Source organism: Megalops cyprinoides, chromosome 14, assembly GCF_013368585.1.
Source record: "Megalops cyprinoides isolate fMegCyp1 chromosome 14, fMegCyp1.pri, whole genome shotgun sequence".
NCBI lineage: Eukaryota > Metazoa > Chordata > Actinopteri > Elopiformes > Megalopidae > Megalops > Megalops cyprinoides.
In genome coordinates, this window is record NC_050596.1 from 25,543,162 (window position 1) to 25,560,758 (window position 17,597).

General features: G+C 40.7%; 1 protein-coding gene across 1 annotated transcript in view; it reads right to left on the reverse strand.

Annotated features, from left to right (window-relative positions):
* ramp1 (receptor activity modifying protein 1) overlaps positions 1-17,230 on the reverse strand; it is a 40,645-nt gene extending 23,415 nt beyond the window's left edge. Inside the window, exon 1 of the mRNA XM_036545455.1 lies at positions 16,644-17,230. Coding sequence (XP_036401348.1) covers positions 16,644-16,701 — 58 coding nt within the window. The 5' untranslated portion in view covers positions 16,702-17,230. The remainder of the gene's footprint in view (positions 1-16,643) is intronic.
* Between the last annotated feature and the right edge of the window lie 367 nt (positions 17,231-17,597).

Below are 17,597 nucleotides of genomic sequence, written 5' to 3' on the forward strand. Positions count from 1 at the left end.
CCTGCATATGGTATGTTTATATGTTTGTCTCTGCATCTGAAGACCACTGGAAGGAGCACCACGTTAACCTGAATGACCTGAAAGACTAAGCTTTCACCCTGAACTCTGGTCAAGTATCTGTACTCTGGTCATACTGTTTTCCATGGATTTGGATGTGACTTGATCTACATCCGCACAGTTAGTCTGTGGCGTGACTGGTTTGAGCTAGGTGAGTCTAACAGAGTATTTTTCAGATGCATTTTGACATTTTGAGGAGGTCTTAAAATGACTTGCGAAAATTATGCTGGATGCTGGATGAAAAGCTATGCTTCATTTTCTACCCTGAAGACCCCTGTGTAAAGGCATAGTTCTGAAAGGTTCAACAGCTCTAAAACGTTTTCATATGTTTGGGTAATAGGTTCAATTTGGGGATTGATCACCCCAGGCCCCATCAAACATCAATGTCATTTACTCTCTATGAGCCTTCTTAGGAAAAAGCCCTGCCCCTGACTTTGAAGTATTTTGTTAAGTGCTGTCAAGACCGTGTGGTTACGGTTTCTGTTTGTGCTGCCAGCTGCAAAAGTCTTAAATATGCAACTGCTAAATGTGTGCATAAACAGCGCGAATCAAAGGGCCATCCATTCCCAAGCGGGAGGACTTTTCAAAGTAGAGGATTCTGTGTCAGTCACTATGGGGTTAGCTTCTGCCACTACACGACTACTGGTTGGCCTTATAATCAATATGAAGTTCAAGCCATCAGGATCCATGCAAAGGTTTTTTTTTTGTGTTGCATTGTGCAGTGGGGTAAATACCAAGACTGTATACTGTATGTGAAGTCTTGGGTAAGCATATTAAAAGCTGCTTATTTATTGAAGAGCCATTGTCTCGCTCTAGGCATGGGATTCAGCTACGAGATTTCAAATTTTTTCTAAAGCCCTGTTTCAGTTCAAGTCAACCTAATCCAATTATTCTTAGAACTAATACTGTGAACTTACAGGTTGGCTAAGCAACACTTAATCACTTACAAAACAATATGTACATTTTTCCCCAGAAGTTTTTTAATCACTCCCCCCCCCCTTCTTCTCTCTCTCTCTCTCTGTATGTCTCTCTCCATCCATCTTCTTGCATCAGTGTTCTGACAGCTGCTATATTCTGTTCTTTCCAGTTTTGCAGAAGGCTGATAATCTTGATAACATGAGGAGAGCTCAGTCGTCTGCATCAGTAATCATCGGCCCCTCGGTCTAATCATCTCCACTCCTGGGCCTGTCCCAGTGACGGGGCGTTTCTCCGTTCATTGAGATGAAACATTAAACCTATCGGCCCTATCAAGTGACACGGAGGCATCCCGCAACAGTGGTTCTACAAACCCCGCATGGAAAAGTGAGAGAAGGAAAAGAAATCCAAACCCTTTGGGAGAAAACAGAAATGCGAACAAGATGTTTGTTTACGTCCCTAAAATGTCAATGACAGCCTCTGGAAGCCGGAGTTCTGGTGGCCGATAGAGCAGTTGTGTAACGCAGAAATCATTAAGTGTAGCGGTATCTGCGGGATTATTGCTGTGATCAACAGTATTAGTGCTGCCATTACACTCACCCCTGGGAGCACCGCAATAAACCTGAGTCTGCATGCAAACAGCATTGCTTGTTTTAACAGTGCAAACATGTTCTGTGTTTATTTCAGTCCTTGTACGTCCTATTCTTTCTTACACTAATTACCACAGCAACTGCTGCGTCCAGAGAAAATTAATGACACTATAGAAAAGTTGCACACACTCATTATTCTTCAGGGCAAATATTTCATTCTTATAGCTCTGTGTCCTGTCATCAGTGTGACTAATAAGGCATAATGGCACTTCAAAAGGGATCCCTGAAATCACAAGATGACTGACACTTCACAAGAGTGGCTTTCCATCAGCCCGTTAGGAAATATTGCTTACTGTCAGCATTCACTCCGTCTCCCATTCAAAAAAGAAAAAAAAAGAAAAAGAATGCCCATCAAGAGAAGCCACAATCCAGAAGAATTGGGCTGGTTTGCCGGGAGACTTTCAGTTGTAGTTCACCGAGATCCTTTTTTGAGAGGGGCCTAGACTGTTTTGTGCAGTGAAGCTGACCCTGAGAGGGTGCGAAGTACCACAGACACAGAAAGATCCAAGCTGATATGATAACTGGAGGCATGGTCATGAAAAAACTAAGGTCTTGTCCTCCTTCACTCTTGGCTGCTTTAAACAAGCGCAGCCCATCCCCTCGGACGACTGTAGTGTCTCGGGGGGTGTGTGGAAAAACTTTGCCTGTAGCAAAGTCAAACACTATACAGTGGGGAGGGGATTTCAGCACACAGGAAACAAACGCATTTAGTCTGTTTGCGTTTGGAAATATCGCTCCCGCTAACTCCTTTAACTGTGACCCAAGCCCTTTGAATTCTTCAAAGCTGCCTGCATATTCAAAAGTTTGAATGGAAGGCTTGACTCGATCTTTGATCTGATGTGTTACATCAGTGGATTTTGGTGCTCAGTATTTTTTCATGCTGGCATTTTACTGAAGTAGGAGTTTCTATTAGTAGAAAGAGCTATGCAGCTGTGGCAAAGCTTTGCAGCTGATGGATGTGGATTCATCCTCATACAACAGTGCCCATTGAGGCGAGTGAGAGAAGGTAGATGAGATATAATATTTATTAAAACTGTTAGCATGCTGCATTGGAAAACACACACAAAAATAACTGAGGATTCAGTCTTCATCCTCTCCTGTTAACGAGCCTATTCTTCCTGTGGAGATGATGTAGGAACAATTTAGAAAGTACTTGACCGAGATCACAACATACAACATGCCTGCTGGTTTACATTCAGTAGTTTTGTGAAATTAATTCAGTTTCTCCAAAACAGATGAATAAATGAATAACATTCAAGGGATGTGTTTTATCATCAGAGATGTTTTTTATTATTCAAAAGGGAAAAGTACAGATAATAGTTTTTCGTGGTAGGAGCATTTGGAAATTTTCTTAAACTGGGGTGCATCAAATATTCAGTGAAGGGATGCTAATATTTGCAAGCGTTGTCAGTGATGTATTAACTCTGATTAATTTTAGCTTTTCTTACTGCTTGGTGAAGGAGGCATGCTCCTTCACCAAGATACCCCTCTTGCAGAGAGAGGAACCACAATGTAGATTAAAAATGACAAAAGAAGAAAAACAAGAATGGCTGTTCCCTCATATATATATATATATATATATATATATATATATATATATATATATATATATATATATATATATATATATATATATATATATATATATATGTGTGTGTGTGTGTGTGTGTGTGTGTGTATATGTGTGTGAGAGTGTGTGCGCACATGCTGGGTGTGCAGTAATGAGCAACACTCTGCATAGCTGTCCACTCTATACTTGACAGGGACCTTTAAAATATCCCTAATTACTGAGGAGGGACAGTCCCCATCCCTCAGAACCCAGGGTTCCTCATTAATCAGTGAAGGATTGCTGGCGGCCACACACTTGGGCCTTTTCTCTGTGCATGCGGGCATGTACGTGCGTGGACTTGCGCAAGCACGCCTGTGTGTTAGTGACAACAAACATGGTTTGCAGCTCTGATCAGTTGTGGGCGTGGATCACAGCCAGGGCTCCAGCACTGACTGTGTTGCTCTCATGCCTCGCTGCTCAGTCCTGAATTATGGTAATGGGTGATACGGGCAGTGAACAGGCTTAAGCCGCACACAGTGTCTCACGGCAACCTGCACTACACTCAACACGCTATTGTCCTGTGTGTGGCACAGAAGCGCTCACACCGAGGCCACAGGCAGGGAAGCCTGAGAACGGCAGACGGGAACATTGTGGTTAGGGCACTGGAGTCCAAGGGCTGTGTGTTCAAGAGCTGGATGGCATGCTACCTTAGCAACTTCATGTGTGACTTGCAAAGCAGTTAGGACAGGTAATCGCACTGTAAAACAATGTAAAACAAGTGTTGCCAGCTAGGTAGATGAATAAATGTATGCAAAGATTGTTAAGATCTGTAAATCGTTGTTAATCACTTAATCACCACTAGATATACAGATTATTAATTTTATGTGGTGCTCTCCACTGTAAAACAACACAACACACTGTAAAATGTGTACAGCACTAGATAATTACACTATCCAGAGTTCTGCATTATGGAGCACTAAAAATCACATATAGCACCGCCTAAGAGGCAGATAAATTATGTAATGTAGTGGTTTTGTGATTTTAATGAAATGGAGAGTAATTTATGTTAAGAGAATTTTCCTGACAGACTTTGCACTTGGTGGAGAAAGATGTGTGTTGTCTTGGGGTGGCTTTGTGGTACTGAAACATTAGTAAAGCATTTTAACATTTAACTAAGTAAAATGGTATTGGTGTACTTACAGAACTCAACAAGCAGTTTTTATTCTGACTGTGGCTGTGTCGTTATGGTACTTGCTTTATACAAAATTTATGACTGCTTTATAAAAATAACAAGGCTTAAGAAATCAAATCTTTCCACTCACATGATCATGTACTGCTGTTGATCCCACTTCAGTTATGGAACACTGTGTTTTAATCCGTATCCAATGAATGCAAAATGTGTCAGTGAGAGGTGCTCCTCATCAAACATTCTGCATTTGCAAAGTCAGCAAGGTGGAGCATTCCATACAGAAATCAGCCAAGTCCAACCCATTCTTACTGACTGCGATTATCAACAAAAATGTGGCTTTATATCAGAGTGCCACAATTTGTCAATGTAAATATAGACAGACCAAAGACTTAAGACTATTTTCCATGCCTAAAGTATGCACACACCTCTATTTCATTAATTTTGTCTGAGACCAAGCCATACAAGTGAGTGATAACAAGACATCAAAACTGTGAGACAGGGGAGGAGGAAGTCTGAGGCCATTCCTTTGGGATAGGTCTGTTTATATTGCTGTTACAAGGTTGCAGAATTTATCTGATGTAGGTACGGTGAATGTTCAGAATTAATCATCTACAAAGCAACGGGTAGTAATGAATGGAAGCCGAAAATGAAACTAACACGTTACAAGACAGAGTGACAGGCTGTGAAATCATCCGGCATGCTGGGACTCGCAGAGGCCGACAAGGTTTTCTTGCTTTGTTATCCATGCGAGTAAGACACGGGACGTGCAAGAGCCGTGGGAATAATTGAGAGATTTAGAGCACTGTAGTGAGCGAGAGTGGGAGGACAGGAAAACCTGGGATCATGTCACCTACCAGCGTTTGCTCTTCTTTAATTAGCAGCAAGTTCTTAATAAAACAACAGGCTGAGCATTGTTCAAACATGACGGCGTAATAGCAGCTCCTCATCCCCTTAGCTTTGCTTCCCCTACAGAGAACAAAGACATTGATAGCACTGTTCCTGAGCTATATGTAGTACCACAATCAATCATTTTGTGAAAAAGATTTATGGATATGGATCCGGGTATTGAATAAAACCAATGTCATGGATTCCTATTTCCCACAGTAACCACTGTTTACGGTTGCATTTTCATAGCCATGGTTATATTCATAATCCCCATCAGCGTATCGCCTGATGTTTGTAGAGCACTGTGATGGGAACAGTTTGGATTGAACAGCTTTGCTTTCTTGCTTCCTTCAACCGCTACTTGCAGGGTAATGCTGTACATAAGGGAATGTTGCCAGCTCTGTAGCACAGTTCAGTGTGGTCGAATTTATTCTACAGCTTCTGTCTGCCAACAATCACAGAAATGGAAATAATTTAAGGAAAGGACTATATAGAGGAGTAAGGCTAGAGACTCCTGCAGCAAAACCCTCACAAAATGCACAAAAGGCATGAGGGTATGTGACAGAAACAGAGAGTGAGGTAGGGGTGGGGAGTGACAGGGGTCAGTTAAAAAGGGGAGAGTGAAAAAACTTTGGCCAAATTTGGTACATTCACACGAACCTTTAATTCCCACCTCTGCTTACAATCACATTATCAGGTCACATCCATCATTTAGCAAACCCTTATGGGACATTTCAAGTGTGCTGGTTTCAAAAAATCAAGTTTGCATTTCTTACACTTGTTCATGCAGTGAATCTGGTGCTTGGGGAATATGTGATTACTCGGCAGCTGCATATTGTACATAAACCACATTACAAAATTCAGGATGGCATGGTTTTGCACACAGATATTCAAACCCGCAGGGTTCTTAAAAGTAAATCAATTTTCCCTTTACGTCCTGGAAATTTATCGCATGCACCGACTCAAAACCCAGACAGACACATGAGATTCCTCAAGAAGAGGGACTGTGGAATGTCCAAAGTCAAGGATCAGATAGCAGCCATTGTTCTCTAATTAATGGCGGTCATTCACTAGCTACGCATCGTGAGCCCTTATGGCTGTTTCCCATCGCACAAGGGAACAACACAGACGTGCCCACATACCTCACTGCGTCAGCAGTCAGACAGCCAGGCTTCATCTATCTATCACTCTGCCACTTTAACAGTGGCTTATGCCCACTTGGCTATAATATCAATCCTCATAAATAACAAAATAACATTACCAGGGTCCCGGGGGGTATTCCCTAAAAAAAATGGGCTGTTACACGATGGAGACAATTTGGTACAGAATGCCACCTTGACGTCAGTCTTTTTCCCACTACTTCTTAGGATGATTCACAGCAGTACACACTTTCTATTTAATCGCCTTACATGGACTACTGGGAGCCAGTGCTCTTTAAGAACATTGTAAAAAGGAAAAAGTACAGCTAGTAAAAATACACGACTGAATGGACTGCATTCCTTGCTCTGACTAATAAATAACTTGTTTTGGAGCAGGAATCATGTTTTTCTGTTTCTTCTGTTAAGTCTCATTTTGCTAAACACCGTTTCACATCTTTGTTGATCAATAAAGACCTCTAAACAACTCAGCCTTTGCCTCACCATCTCAGCATGGAATCTTCCAATCTCTGATTCCTTTTTATGAGACAGTTTTTGGTTTGTTAGTTTTAGATGCTTGTATATGTAATAAAATTGCTTATGCCCAAAGCTATATCCTGTTATCAGGTTGTTGGTCCCGTTGTGATCAAAAGTTGATTCTTTTTTAACATCTGAGGGTTTGTAAGAAAGATAATTAGGAATGACGATAGAAGAAGATAGAAGAAGAATATGTCTGAAATTGAATTTGAAGATTGTCTTTAAGAAATTATTATGTTCCCAAATATGATACTTTAAACAGCTGCTTTATCTGGTTATTTCAGCAAACAAACAAATTGGGGATGAATTATCAGTTTTTTTCCAAATCACTTTCTGTTTTTTCCACTAGTATAAAACACATATTTCAAATATATATTTTCTTATTGCTAACAGCCTGTCATTTTCTGAGTGAAAGCAGGATGAAGTAAATGGCTGACGTCTTGGATGGTTGGATGTCATGCATTTAGTTTTAAAAGGCAGCTTCTGTATACCACTACACATTGGAAAGGAAATTCTTTTCCTATCTCATAAAGACTCCGAATGTAGGCACTTTGATTGATGAAAATGGTCATCCTGTTTAATTTCCTATGTTAATAGAAGACTGGGCACTTGATATGGTTGTCATAACAAATATCTCTTCAACCTAGCAAGCAAACATCCGCTGATCCACTTAGTCAATGAAAAGCTGGCTAGGGAAAAAACAGCCACCTGGTTTCAAGAAGGTGGCTGGATTCTCCAAGGGGAAATGCACATGGAAAGGTTTGAAGCAGATGGTAAAATTGCACGTTATGAGAAAAGCTCATCGGCTAAGTCACCGACCTTGGTAGCAAACTCTACTACTAAACGAATCTGCAATTTCAAGTGACATTTTGGTTCTGTTCCCTGGCTCCAAACCAGAAGATGAGAATCCTAGTGACAACAAGGCAGCTATAGCAGATGCATTGGTCTTACTCTTATTGACTTAAGGTAGTCACATATTTACTGTGCCATCAAGTTTATATGAGCACAAAACACGCAATGAATATGGTTACTCTTCCTTTACAGGAGACAGGAGACAGAGAACGCCATGGTTACACACCGAGTGCAATTCCAGAATCATACAATCATCGGCAAATACAACCACAAGCTGCTTTCGAAGATCCTGATGCTGGTATGTACAGTAGACTGAAATATCGCCTGTAAATAAATCATTTTCAGTAAAACAATTCAGTAAAAATCAGCAAAATTTCTGTAAAATTTTGATCAACGTGCCTTTGCTCTGTGCAGTTCCAAAATATAGCTTTAGAAATATTAAGAAAACAACATACAAAATACATTCAGTTTTTCTATTATATCATTTCTCCCTGTTTAATCAAGAGTATGAGTAAATGCTGAGAGAACTAGATTTTAATATGCATTTAATAAATGATTAAAATTGTTTTGTATATTTGCAATTTACAGTCTCTGAGCATAGATAAGGACATCTGGCTCTGTTGGAGCACATGAACTGATTCTCTAAATGCTCTCAGAGTTCTGGGGCCAGGCCACTGTATATGCATTCCAAGCATCTGTAATTTTTTTTTTTTTCAACTGTTCATTCTGCATGCAATAGATGCCACAGACATTTCAGCATACTGGTCCATCTGATATGCCTGAGTGACTGACTGATAGATGGTAGAGATTGGCATGTTCAGAACAGAGGCATTCTTCAATCATCAGTTTGGATTCTGAGCCCCTCCTCTCTCTTTCTGTCAGGACCATCCATCTGCTGCCTCCATTCAGAGAGTTTTCATTATAAGAGTGACAATGGGATTCTAGCTTGCGGACATCTGTTTCATACAAGTTTTGAAAGGTAGCTGTAGTGGAGCAAAATGCAATCCCGTGCTCAGTATTACATTTCATAGAACACCTGATTCAATCAAACGAGTGTAGTCAAATTTATGAGCGTTTTGTATTGTCATGACAACATAGGCATTCATTTTGCACAGTCTTCCTGTAAATTCATATTTTACATAAATGGGATAACTGATGTGCATGATTCTAAACAGCAACGGTACTCCTTTCCTTGTTGAGGTCATTTGTTTATGGGCAGGGCAAATGGGATTGGTGGAGATGCATATGAGCTGCAAAGGTAGATATAGATAAAAGTAGATATACCAAAAAAAAAAAAAAACTGCCAATGAGCAAATGACTGCACAACACACAGGTTTTCAGCCAGCTGAACAAACTACGTTCCTAACATCAACGACTATATTTAATAGCAGCACATTCACACAATAAGGAACCTACGACCGGCAGGCAGTTTAGGAAATGACCCTTCATAAACATACTTAATCTGGAGCTGCGTGCAGTGCAGAGTGCATAAACACTTGCTCACTGAAAGCCTTTCGCACCTGTAAGACATGACATGCGCGTGGCTCTGTGACACATTAACAAAATTAACAATTAACAGAAGCAGCGTGACTAGTGACAGACACAACAACAAAGTGTATGTTGTTCACATAAAAAATTTCAATTTGAAATACCCTTTCCTTTGGTGGTTAACAATCACCATGATTGAGCTCTTAAAGGTCTTAAACTGCCGGTCACCATTTTAGAGAGCAAGAGAAGGAGTTGCCACCAAGAGACTGGGATTAATATACTGTAACTGCGAACTGCAGCGTAACCAGAATATTGCTTTCACAGCCTTGGGTTGTTCCTATCAAACATCGCCCTGCCACATTCTAGACACATCCCACTTCTGCGTCCTCCCAAATTACTAGCGTCTTGAGTCTTGCATCTCTTTAATTCAAATCATGCACTGGATTCATAAGCATAAAGTATATGATGTGTAATGTGCCTGTTAATTCTGGTTCAAATACAGTATTCAATGAAATATTCATAAGATATTAATATTGTATACATATTTACACATTTAAATGACAGGACAGGACAGGAGATGACAGATGACAGTACTCAGAGAACAGCAAGGAGTACACTTCTGACAGGTGTTTATTTAACTACAGGGTGAGCTAGGCAAAGCATACATTCAAAGCATTACAAAAACCTTCTTCAGATATTGTAGCTGCAATAGGCTACAATAAGGAAGACAATACAACAAACTCCACAGTACCATGGCATTCTCTTGCCCTCATTCTCAACTTTCAACCTCTGTCTTGTCATAAGTCTGGATTTCAAGTTATAAAACAGTGAATGGTGGCTTTTTAAAAATATCACTAAAATGGTTCGTCGTATATCGGATCATTCTGAAAGTGTCTCAGCCTGTTTCCCTTATTAAATAGACATGGGCCAGAGACCTATTCAAAAATAATGAGCATTTTGCAGTGACATCACCTGCTTAGCTGGTGAAGTGATGACATGACTTGCGGCACTGGGATGTGAGCTTTGATTCACGACTGCGCTGTGACCCTGAAGTTAACCTGCAACGGACCCTGCACCCAGGATTTGATTGCACGATTAATCAAGATACACACCTAAGCACACATACTGGTGGGCCAAAGAAATTCCCAGCAGTGCTAATTCAGCAGTATCTGAGAAAGGGTGGTGGAGGAAAGCGCTTATACAGTGTTTTGGTCTGCGTTTTTAAGGGGATTATGATCTAATGTACAAATCATGATCTAATCATGCCTAATGCATGATGAGTGCCATCATCACTCCTGTCTAATCTGGGATCTCACTTTATCAGATAAGGGACTGGGAACTGTCCACATGCACTTTAACTAGATTCAGGCATGACACTAATACGCTTACAAGACTATGTAAAAATGTTTTATTTTCTGCCTCTGTTGTTCCTGTTTCTTTTCACACCGTCAGACCAACATGTTGCCTTTCAGGAGGAGTCTGTACCAGTAACAAGTGAGAAATATAAAACATGGGCGAGAAAACCTGAAATCTTTACCAGCGGCTTTTTAAAACTTCCTCTGCTGTGCTATGAATACTACAGGGTATTCAGTACGGAGAAGGCTGCCCTCGAAATCAGTAAATCAGTTGCTCTTTTGTTGAGCTGTGCAAAGTGTTTTGCTTCTGATTCAGGGAGGAAGTTCAGATGGTGACTGTGGTGGGGGATTGCATTTGTGGCTTTCATTCTGAACACAATTTCATTTCTGCTCTTTACGGCATCACCGCCAGCACCGCTGCTGTGTCCCGGGATCTCAGACGCAGCTACTTAAGAGGGTGAGAAGGAATACCGGAGCCAGGCGCACAAGTGGTACTTTAGTCTAAAGACAGCTCCATTAATCTGGGCCAAAGCCACTGGTCTCGAAAACAATAGGGCAGAAGTGAGTGGATGGTAATGAATTGATTCCACCCTGGCAACTTAAAGGAATGCCCCCCCCCTCGGCTAGAGTTACACCCGCATGAGTCCATTCGGTGCAGTCACAGTTTTACGGCTGAACTTTCAGTGCTCCTTGAATAGGACACTGTCCATCAGAGGCCTGCCAGGAGGAGACTGGGGACATGCCAGTCCTTTTCTCCTGTTTTTTTTTTTTTTTTGCTGCCCAGGAAGGATTTATACCACACCACAGCATTAGGCTGAGTGAGAATGGGTCTGCTTGATTAATAATTAGCTAATGCAGAGCTCTGAAGTGTTTTTAGTTCATCCCACCTGGCCAGCTACACCCCTGCCCGAGTTTCTTGCAGTACCTCATTTGACATACAGCATAAGGCGTGCGCATCAAATATTTACTACCTGCTGAGTTTACACCTGTTTCTAAATGCTTTAACAGCATGGGCGATTTGCGGAGCTTCGCATGGGTCTTCCCAGAGTCCCTCTAGTCTGTTTTGACCAAACTCCGTAATAAACTCTGTTCTTTTTTTTCCACAAACCACACAGTGTGAGTTCAGATTTTTTTTTTTATTTGTGTCTAACCTCTCATGCCAGGGATTTGTTTCCTGCTATCAGAGTAAGAAGACATCAAAGTTCATGCAGCATAAAAACCAGAATAACCAACACCATACCAGCTGAGAGTCTGTTCAGCACAACTGTAGATCAATGCCTTTTTACTGACACATAACTGGCTGTGACATGCTGCTGTCTTAACACTCTTCGGGCTATTCCAACACACAACTAAATCAAAGAGATAGTCAGATGGTGACTGGAGAAAAGTTATCGTTTGTAACGGCCTCACTTCATTTTTCATCACTAATGAGAAGACCACAGAATAAGGCAGCAGTGAGCAAGGGAATATTGCCACTCATTTTAACATAAAAGCACAGCTGATTCTTGAAAGTCTCGGTTATTAAAAGGAAAGCCTGGCATTGTTTCCTCTCAGCCTAGAAAGCCTGCACAGCTCTAATGGTTGGATGTTGCCATGAAGTGTTTGGCTTGGACACATGCTGAAAACAGGATATAATGTAGCATTTAGACATTCAATGAATTTTGAAGTGACTGAAATCACGCCAGCACAAGAAGGTGTGACCATCTCCTCCTTTGTTACACTGTTTAAAAAAATGTTTTCTACCTGTGAACCAGAAGTAACATCTTGTGCAAGCAGAACACGCAATCAAATTTGGTGTCCTGCAGCTAGGTTTTACCTGGAATCAATGATACATTATCTCAGTTTCATAAAATTCCCCCCCCACCCCCCCCCCACCCCACACACACACACACACACACACACACACACACACACACACGCGTGCACACACACACACACACAAAGTCTTCTTCTTACAGTTACATCAACTGTCCACTGTCATTCCACAACCTCTCTGTGTGAGAAAAATCTAATTCTTGACTCTTGCTGGGAGAGATATTCAGATGGTGAACTTTATTATCATCCTTATTTCAGACAGATCCCACTTCAAGGCCAAGGCTCTGAAAGGCTCCAGCTCTGTAAGAGCTTGGACCACCCCACAATGCCTGCTTTGTGTGTAGTCTAAGACCTGCCCAACGGTTCTCTCTCGGCAGGCTTTTCCAGCTGTCAGCTTTATCTTCACCTCCATGGCCAGTGCTTGTCTGTCCTGCGAGCGTGGACGATATGTGAGACTTTCTGCTCTTTTTTGCCAGACTTGTTAAAAGGAAATGTCTCAGTCCTGACAGCTGCAGTTTACAATAAGTGCCTGATTGCACTGTAATGAATGATGCACTTGTCTGAGGAGCACCAAGGGCTCATGCCCACATACTCTGATTTCAACAGAGGGTAAACTAGATGCTAAAGCAGGCAAAGTCCATGTTTCCATGGAATGTTATTATTCTCTTGGAATGCGCTTATCTACTAGTTTTAGCAGGTACATTCAAGTGGTTGTCAGGTGTTGTTGTTAACTTGCATTAACAGACTTCAGTTCAGGATTGGATTTGTGAGGTGTATCCACAGTATTGAAACAGTTAACAGGGGTTCTTCGATGTAAGCACTTGTAATCACAGACAGATAACTTCATAGCGTCATTAGTCTTGTTTTAGGCATCTGCACAGGCAAATGCACATGTCATTTCACCTCAGTCTCCTCCTCCCCCACAGTCACTAATTATTCAAGAACGAGATTCCCCTGTTAAACCTACATTTTTAATTAGGAGCTCTGCAGCACACCACATTACATCAGCGACAGGATCAGCCAGGAAAAGACAAACTATAAATGATTAAAAGACACCACAACCTGCTATCTCTCCGAATGCAGTTTTAGTCTCTCATTTTGAAATCCATTCTCAAAATTTTGCAGTGGCCATAAGGTTGTCTTTTATTGATTAAAGTCGCTTCTGCACCTTGCAGCCGCAAGGCCTCAGATCTTTCACCAAAGCTCAAGGGAATAACCAAGTCTCCCATGTGTGTTTGTTTCTTTTGAGGATGTGACATTTACTCTTTAAGGCATCCTTTTTTGCTGTACATGGAGATAAACAGAGATAACAAACCTGGTACACCAACTCTAATTAGTGTGCACATACACGAGAGTCCAATGTTTTCCTATTGCTTCCTCGGCATAAGTTCAGCACTTTCAGAAGATCACAAGGATGTTAGGGATCATTATATTTCGCATCCAGTAACGTGTTACATGCGTCTGCCTGTTAGTTTTTCAACGGGCATTAAAAATTTAACTCATGAGCCGCTTAAATTCCTAAGCTCCATAAATTAAACCTACCATGTCAATGAACCAGATTCTTTTTTTAAATTTGCTCCTACTTTTATTCTTATTTTCACATGAAAAATTAAAAATGGGGCAGTAAAAAGAAGACAATACATGTTGGTATGAAACGCTGGCTTCAGTGAGGCACACCTCTACTGTCTGCATGAATTCAAAGGCCCACTATCAAATACAAATGTGTCCACAAACACATGCATCATAAGCTCACAAGCTGGGGGTTTTTTATGAGGTGGATTCTAAAAGTGAATTTTTAAAAAATTGTTCTTAAACCTATTTACTGTATTGTTCAAATCCAGCAACCCAGGGGAACTAGCCCTATTAATAGAGATCTTCCTCCCTCTTTCCAGCTACACCGATAATGTGTAACACCACTGTGAATACTTGCATGAAAATCCATGCAGTAAAGCTGAGTTTCAGCTCACAACAATGTGTCTTTACAATGTGTCAAGCAAAGACATTACTGTGTCACTGTTTCATAGTGTGGTAGTATGTACTATTAAACCATTAGTCCCCACTTTTTTGCATGGATTTTTTTTTTTTTTTTTACTATTTTTTTTTTTTTTACTATTATGACAAGATTAGAAATAACATTTTAAGTGGAAAGTGTTTACATTTTTATAACAACCATAATACTGCAAACATTACTGCATGTTAGCTAATGCGAAGGGAATGGCAATGCACAACGTTTCCTTGTCTGATGAAAATTATCTATTATATCTATAGATATAACTAGGGCTGACGCTGTGGTGGTGCTTAATAGTGCATTGCACACCCAGACGGTCTTCAGTTCAATTCCAGTTGTCTACTTTAATCCCGATGTCTACATAGTATTTATTACGTTTTTCTCAGATATGACTTTTTGTCTTGGCCTTCTTGTCTTTGGCCAGGATATAACTGTTAAAATGGCATTTCAGATGCATGATAATTAAATGCATTAAATGGTATAGACTAATATAATTGTTCCCATCAGCTTAAGTTTTTATTTTTAGTCATTTTATAAGTATTTCAGACGAATAAAATACGAAAATTCTGCCAGTCTTTCATGTAATCGCAGATAGCTAACCGTGGTCTGATCCGTGTACCCGTTGTAAATGCTTAATCAAGTAATATTCGCAAACCAAGTCTTCATCGGCATTTTACTTTATCTACATCCCACTGAGAACATGTGCACGACTGTTTCCCTACATTATATGCTCCAAAATCCAACAAATGGGTCTTGTTACTGCTAACAGTATTGATGTCATCACTAGGTAATCACTGACGCAGTTAAAAGACATCGCCTGTTCCTCCGAAAAGCGTGACCTGATCAATATCATGGCTTGCTATTATCGCGAAAATTCAGCTTTACTTCCATTTTTATGATGTATGTAAGAAATAATTTAAATAAAGTTTGAATTTGCATCTAAGGAAAGTGTTTGATTTGGCATATGCTGATTACAATTAATGTTTTGTTCAACGAAATACATCACTTTAAGGACTAAACGGCAGCTAAACCTGCTTGTCCATTGCTATACGCCTCAACGGCGATTACAACCGGAAATCGGAGAGCGCGGTATTCGTACCATGAAGACTGGTAGAGCACACCTCAGCACGTTTATAAAGACATGAGACATGTCAGATAAATTAGCTTTAGCAGTATTCGGGATCCTCTCTCTTTCATTTAAAATGACACCAACTGCACAACAAACCATCGCCTAATTACCACGCTTTTATGAATGTTTTGTCAGCATTGCGTGCTTATTTCAGCGACAGAGTTATCAGAAATAACTCTTGCTCCCGACTGGACACATCTTAAAGTTTTGAATATAATTCTAACCCTTTATGCAGCTACGCCTGCATTTGCGTATTACAGCGCTCGTCAGCTATCATGACACTGACACTTCTGATACTTAAGTATCAAATTCAGATACTTTGATAACATCCAGGTTTCGTTACATATCTTCAAATGCGGTTCGTGCAACGACTGTCTATAAAGTGCTTCATACAAGGACGATATCACGCTGACGACCAAAACAAAGATCGAAAATCCCATTTGCATGGCGCTGATCATTCATTTTAAAGGACTTACTGGAACTGATAAACACTATAGACTAGTAAATTATTTCATCTAATTACCATAATATGCACAAGACATCTAGCCTACAGTTTGCATACTTTTAATATTCCCAATGTGAGTATGACAGTGTTTTCAATTACGACACGATTTTAATGATAGTTAGTGCAAAGGCGGTGGTGACAACAACAACAACAACAACAATAATAATAATAATAATAATAATAATAATAATAATAACCAACTGTCAGTTTCTCCTGCATTTGCTCAATTACATTAATTGAGATACTAACGAAACCTATGGCATTCATGCACGGGTACGTCGAGGCGAGAGTAAGTGAAATCTTGTTTAGACCGCGTTATTTACGCGAACGCTGCAAACGAGATTAACCTCAGCTGGCTAAATGAGGAGTAACATAAAAATGGTATTGAATAACCAGCAAACAATATTGTAACGTTAGTCCGTCTTAAGACCTCCTTCATTTTAGTCGCACGTGTGTCGAGCTGTTTAAATAAGGAAGGGAGAGTTTTAGTGAATAAATAAATACAACGTCTAAGTGCAATACCATCAGTCCAAAGAGGAAAAGTATGAATCCATTTTGGATTCCAGCACTCACCCATGACAAGCCAAACAAGCACTTTTCTCGACGTCACTGACGTGCAATCCAGTGCCATTGTCTTCTTCTAAGAAATGTTCAATGACAGAAGTTTAAAAGAGTTGACTACTTAATGCAGAATGCACCAGAAGCGCAAATCCCAGTTTCTTTATGGTGTATCCGATCTGAAATTTAAAGCTGTCCTTTTCAACGTAAGTATATCACCCTAAGAAAAGAACAACCAATTGATAAAACAAGTACCGTCCTTACTATTTTCCTTAAGTGGACGCTTCGATCACAGCGGCTCGCGAGCGCGCTGACAGTTCATTTCACCTTGCGTAAACCCTTGCCAGGGCACTACACAGGGCAATGCGCCTTCAGCGCTCCATGAATAATAGTGCCAATTTCTTTCGGACCTGCACAGAGCGTATCTTTCGGACGATACTCTCAGTCTGAGCAGTCCGGAGGACCCAAATCCAAAGTAGTTCCTCTCGACGGCGTAGCTGCGTGACAGAAGACAACTTCAACCGCGCGTAGACGAAATGCTGAGCAGTATGCGCTCCGTGCTTCAGAGCATTTAGGACTGCAAGAGTGCGAGCCGGAGACCTTCTGGGAGGATACAAGTAGGCTAACTGAGCTCTGCTGGATCAGAATCAAACTATCCCGACTGGGGGGGGGGGGGGGGGTTGTTGGAGGAGGGACCAGAGATAATTGAACGTATGTACAATTGACTTACAACCTGACATCAGGGAACACGCCAGAATAAATGCACGCAGTGAAACCAAATCCCATGTTTCCCTTCATCCTATCTGAAGCATTTGGAGTGTTTGCAGAATCAGTGGGTATCATGAATAAAGATCTAATGCCATCTCTTCTCAAATGAAGCACACATATCTTGCCATTACCGATTGTAGAACAAATGCAATATCAGGCTACGTACTGTATATTTTAGGCGGGCATACCATGATATTTTAG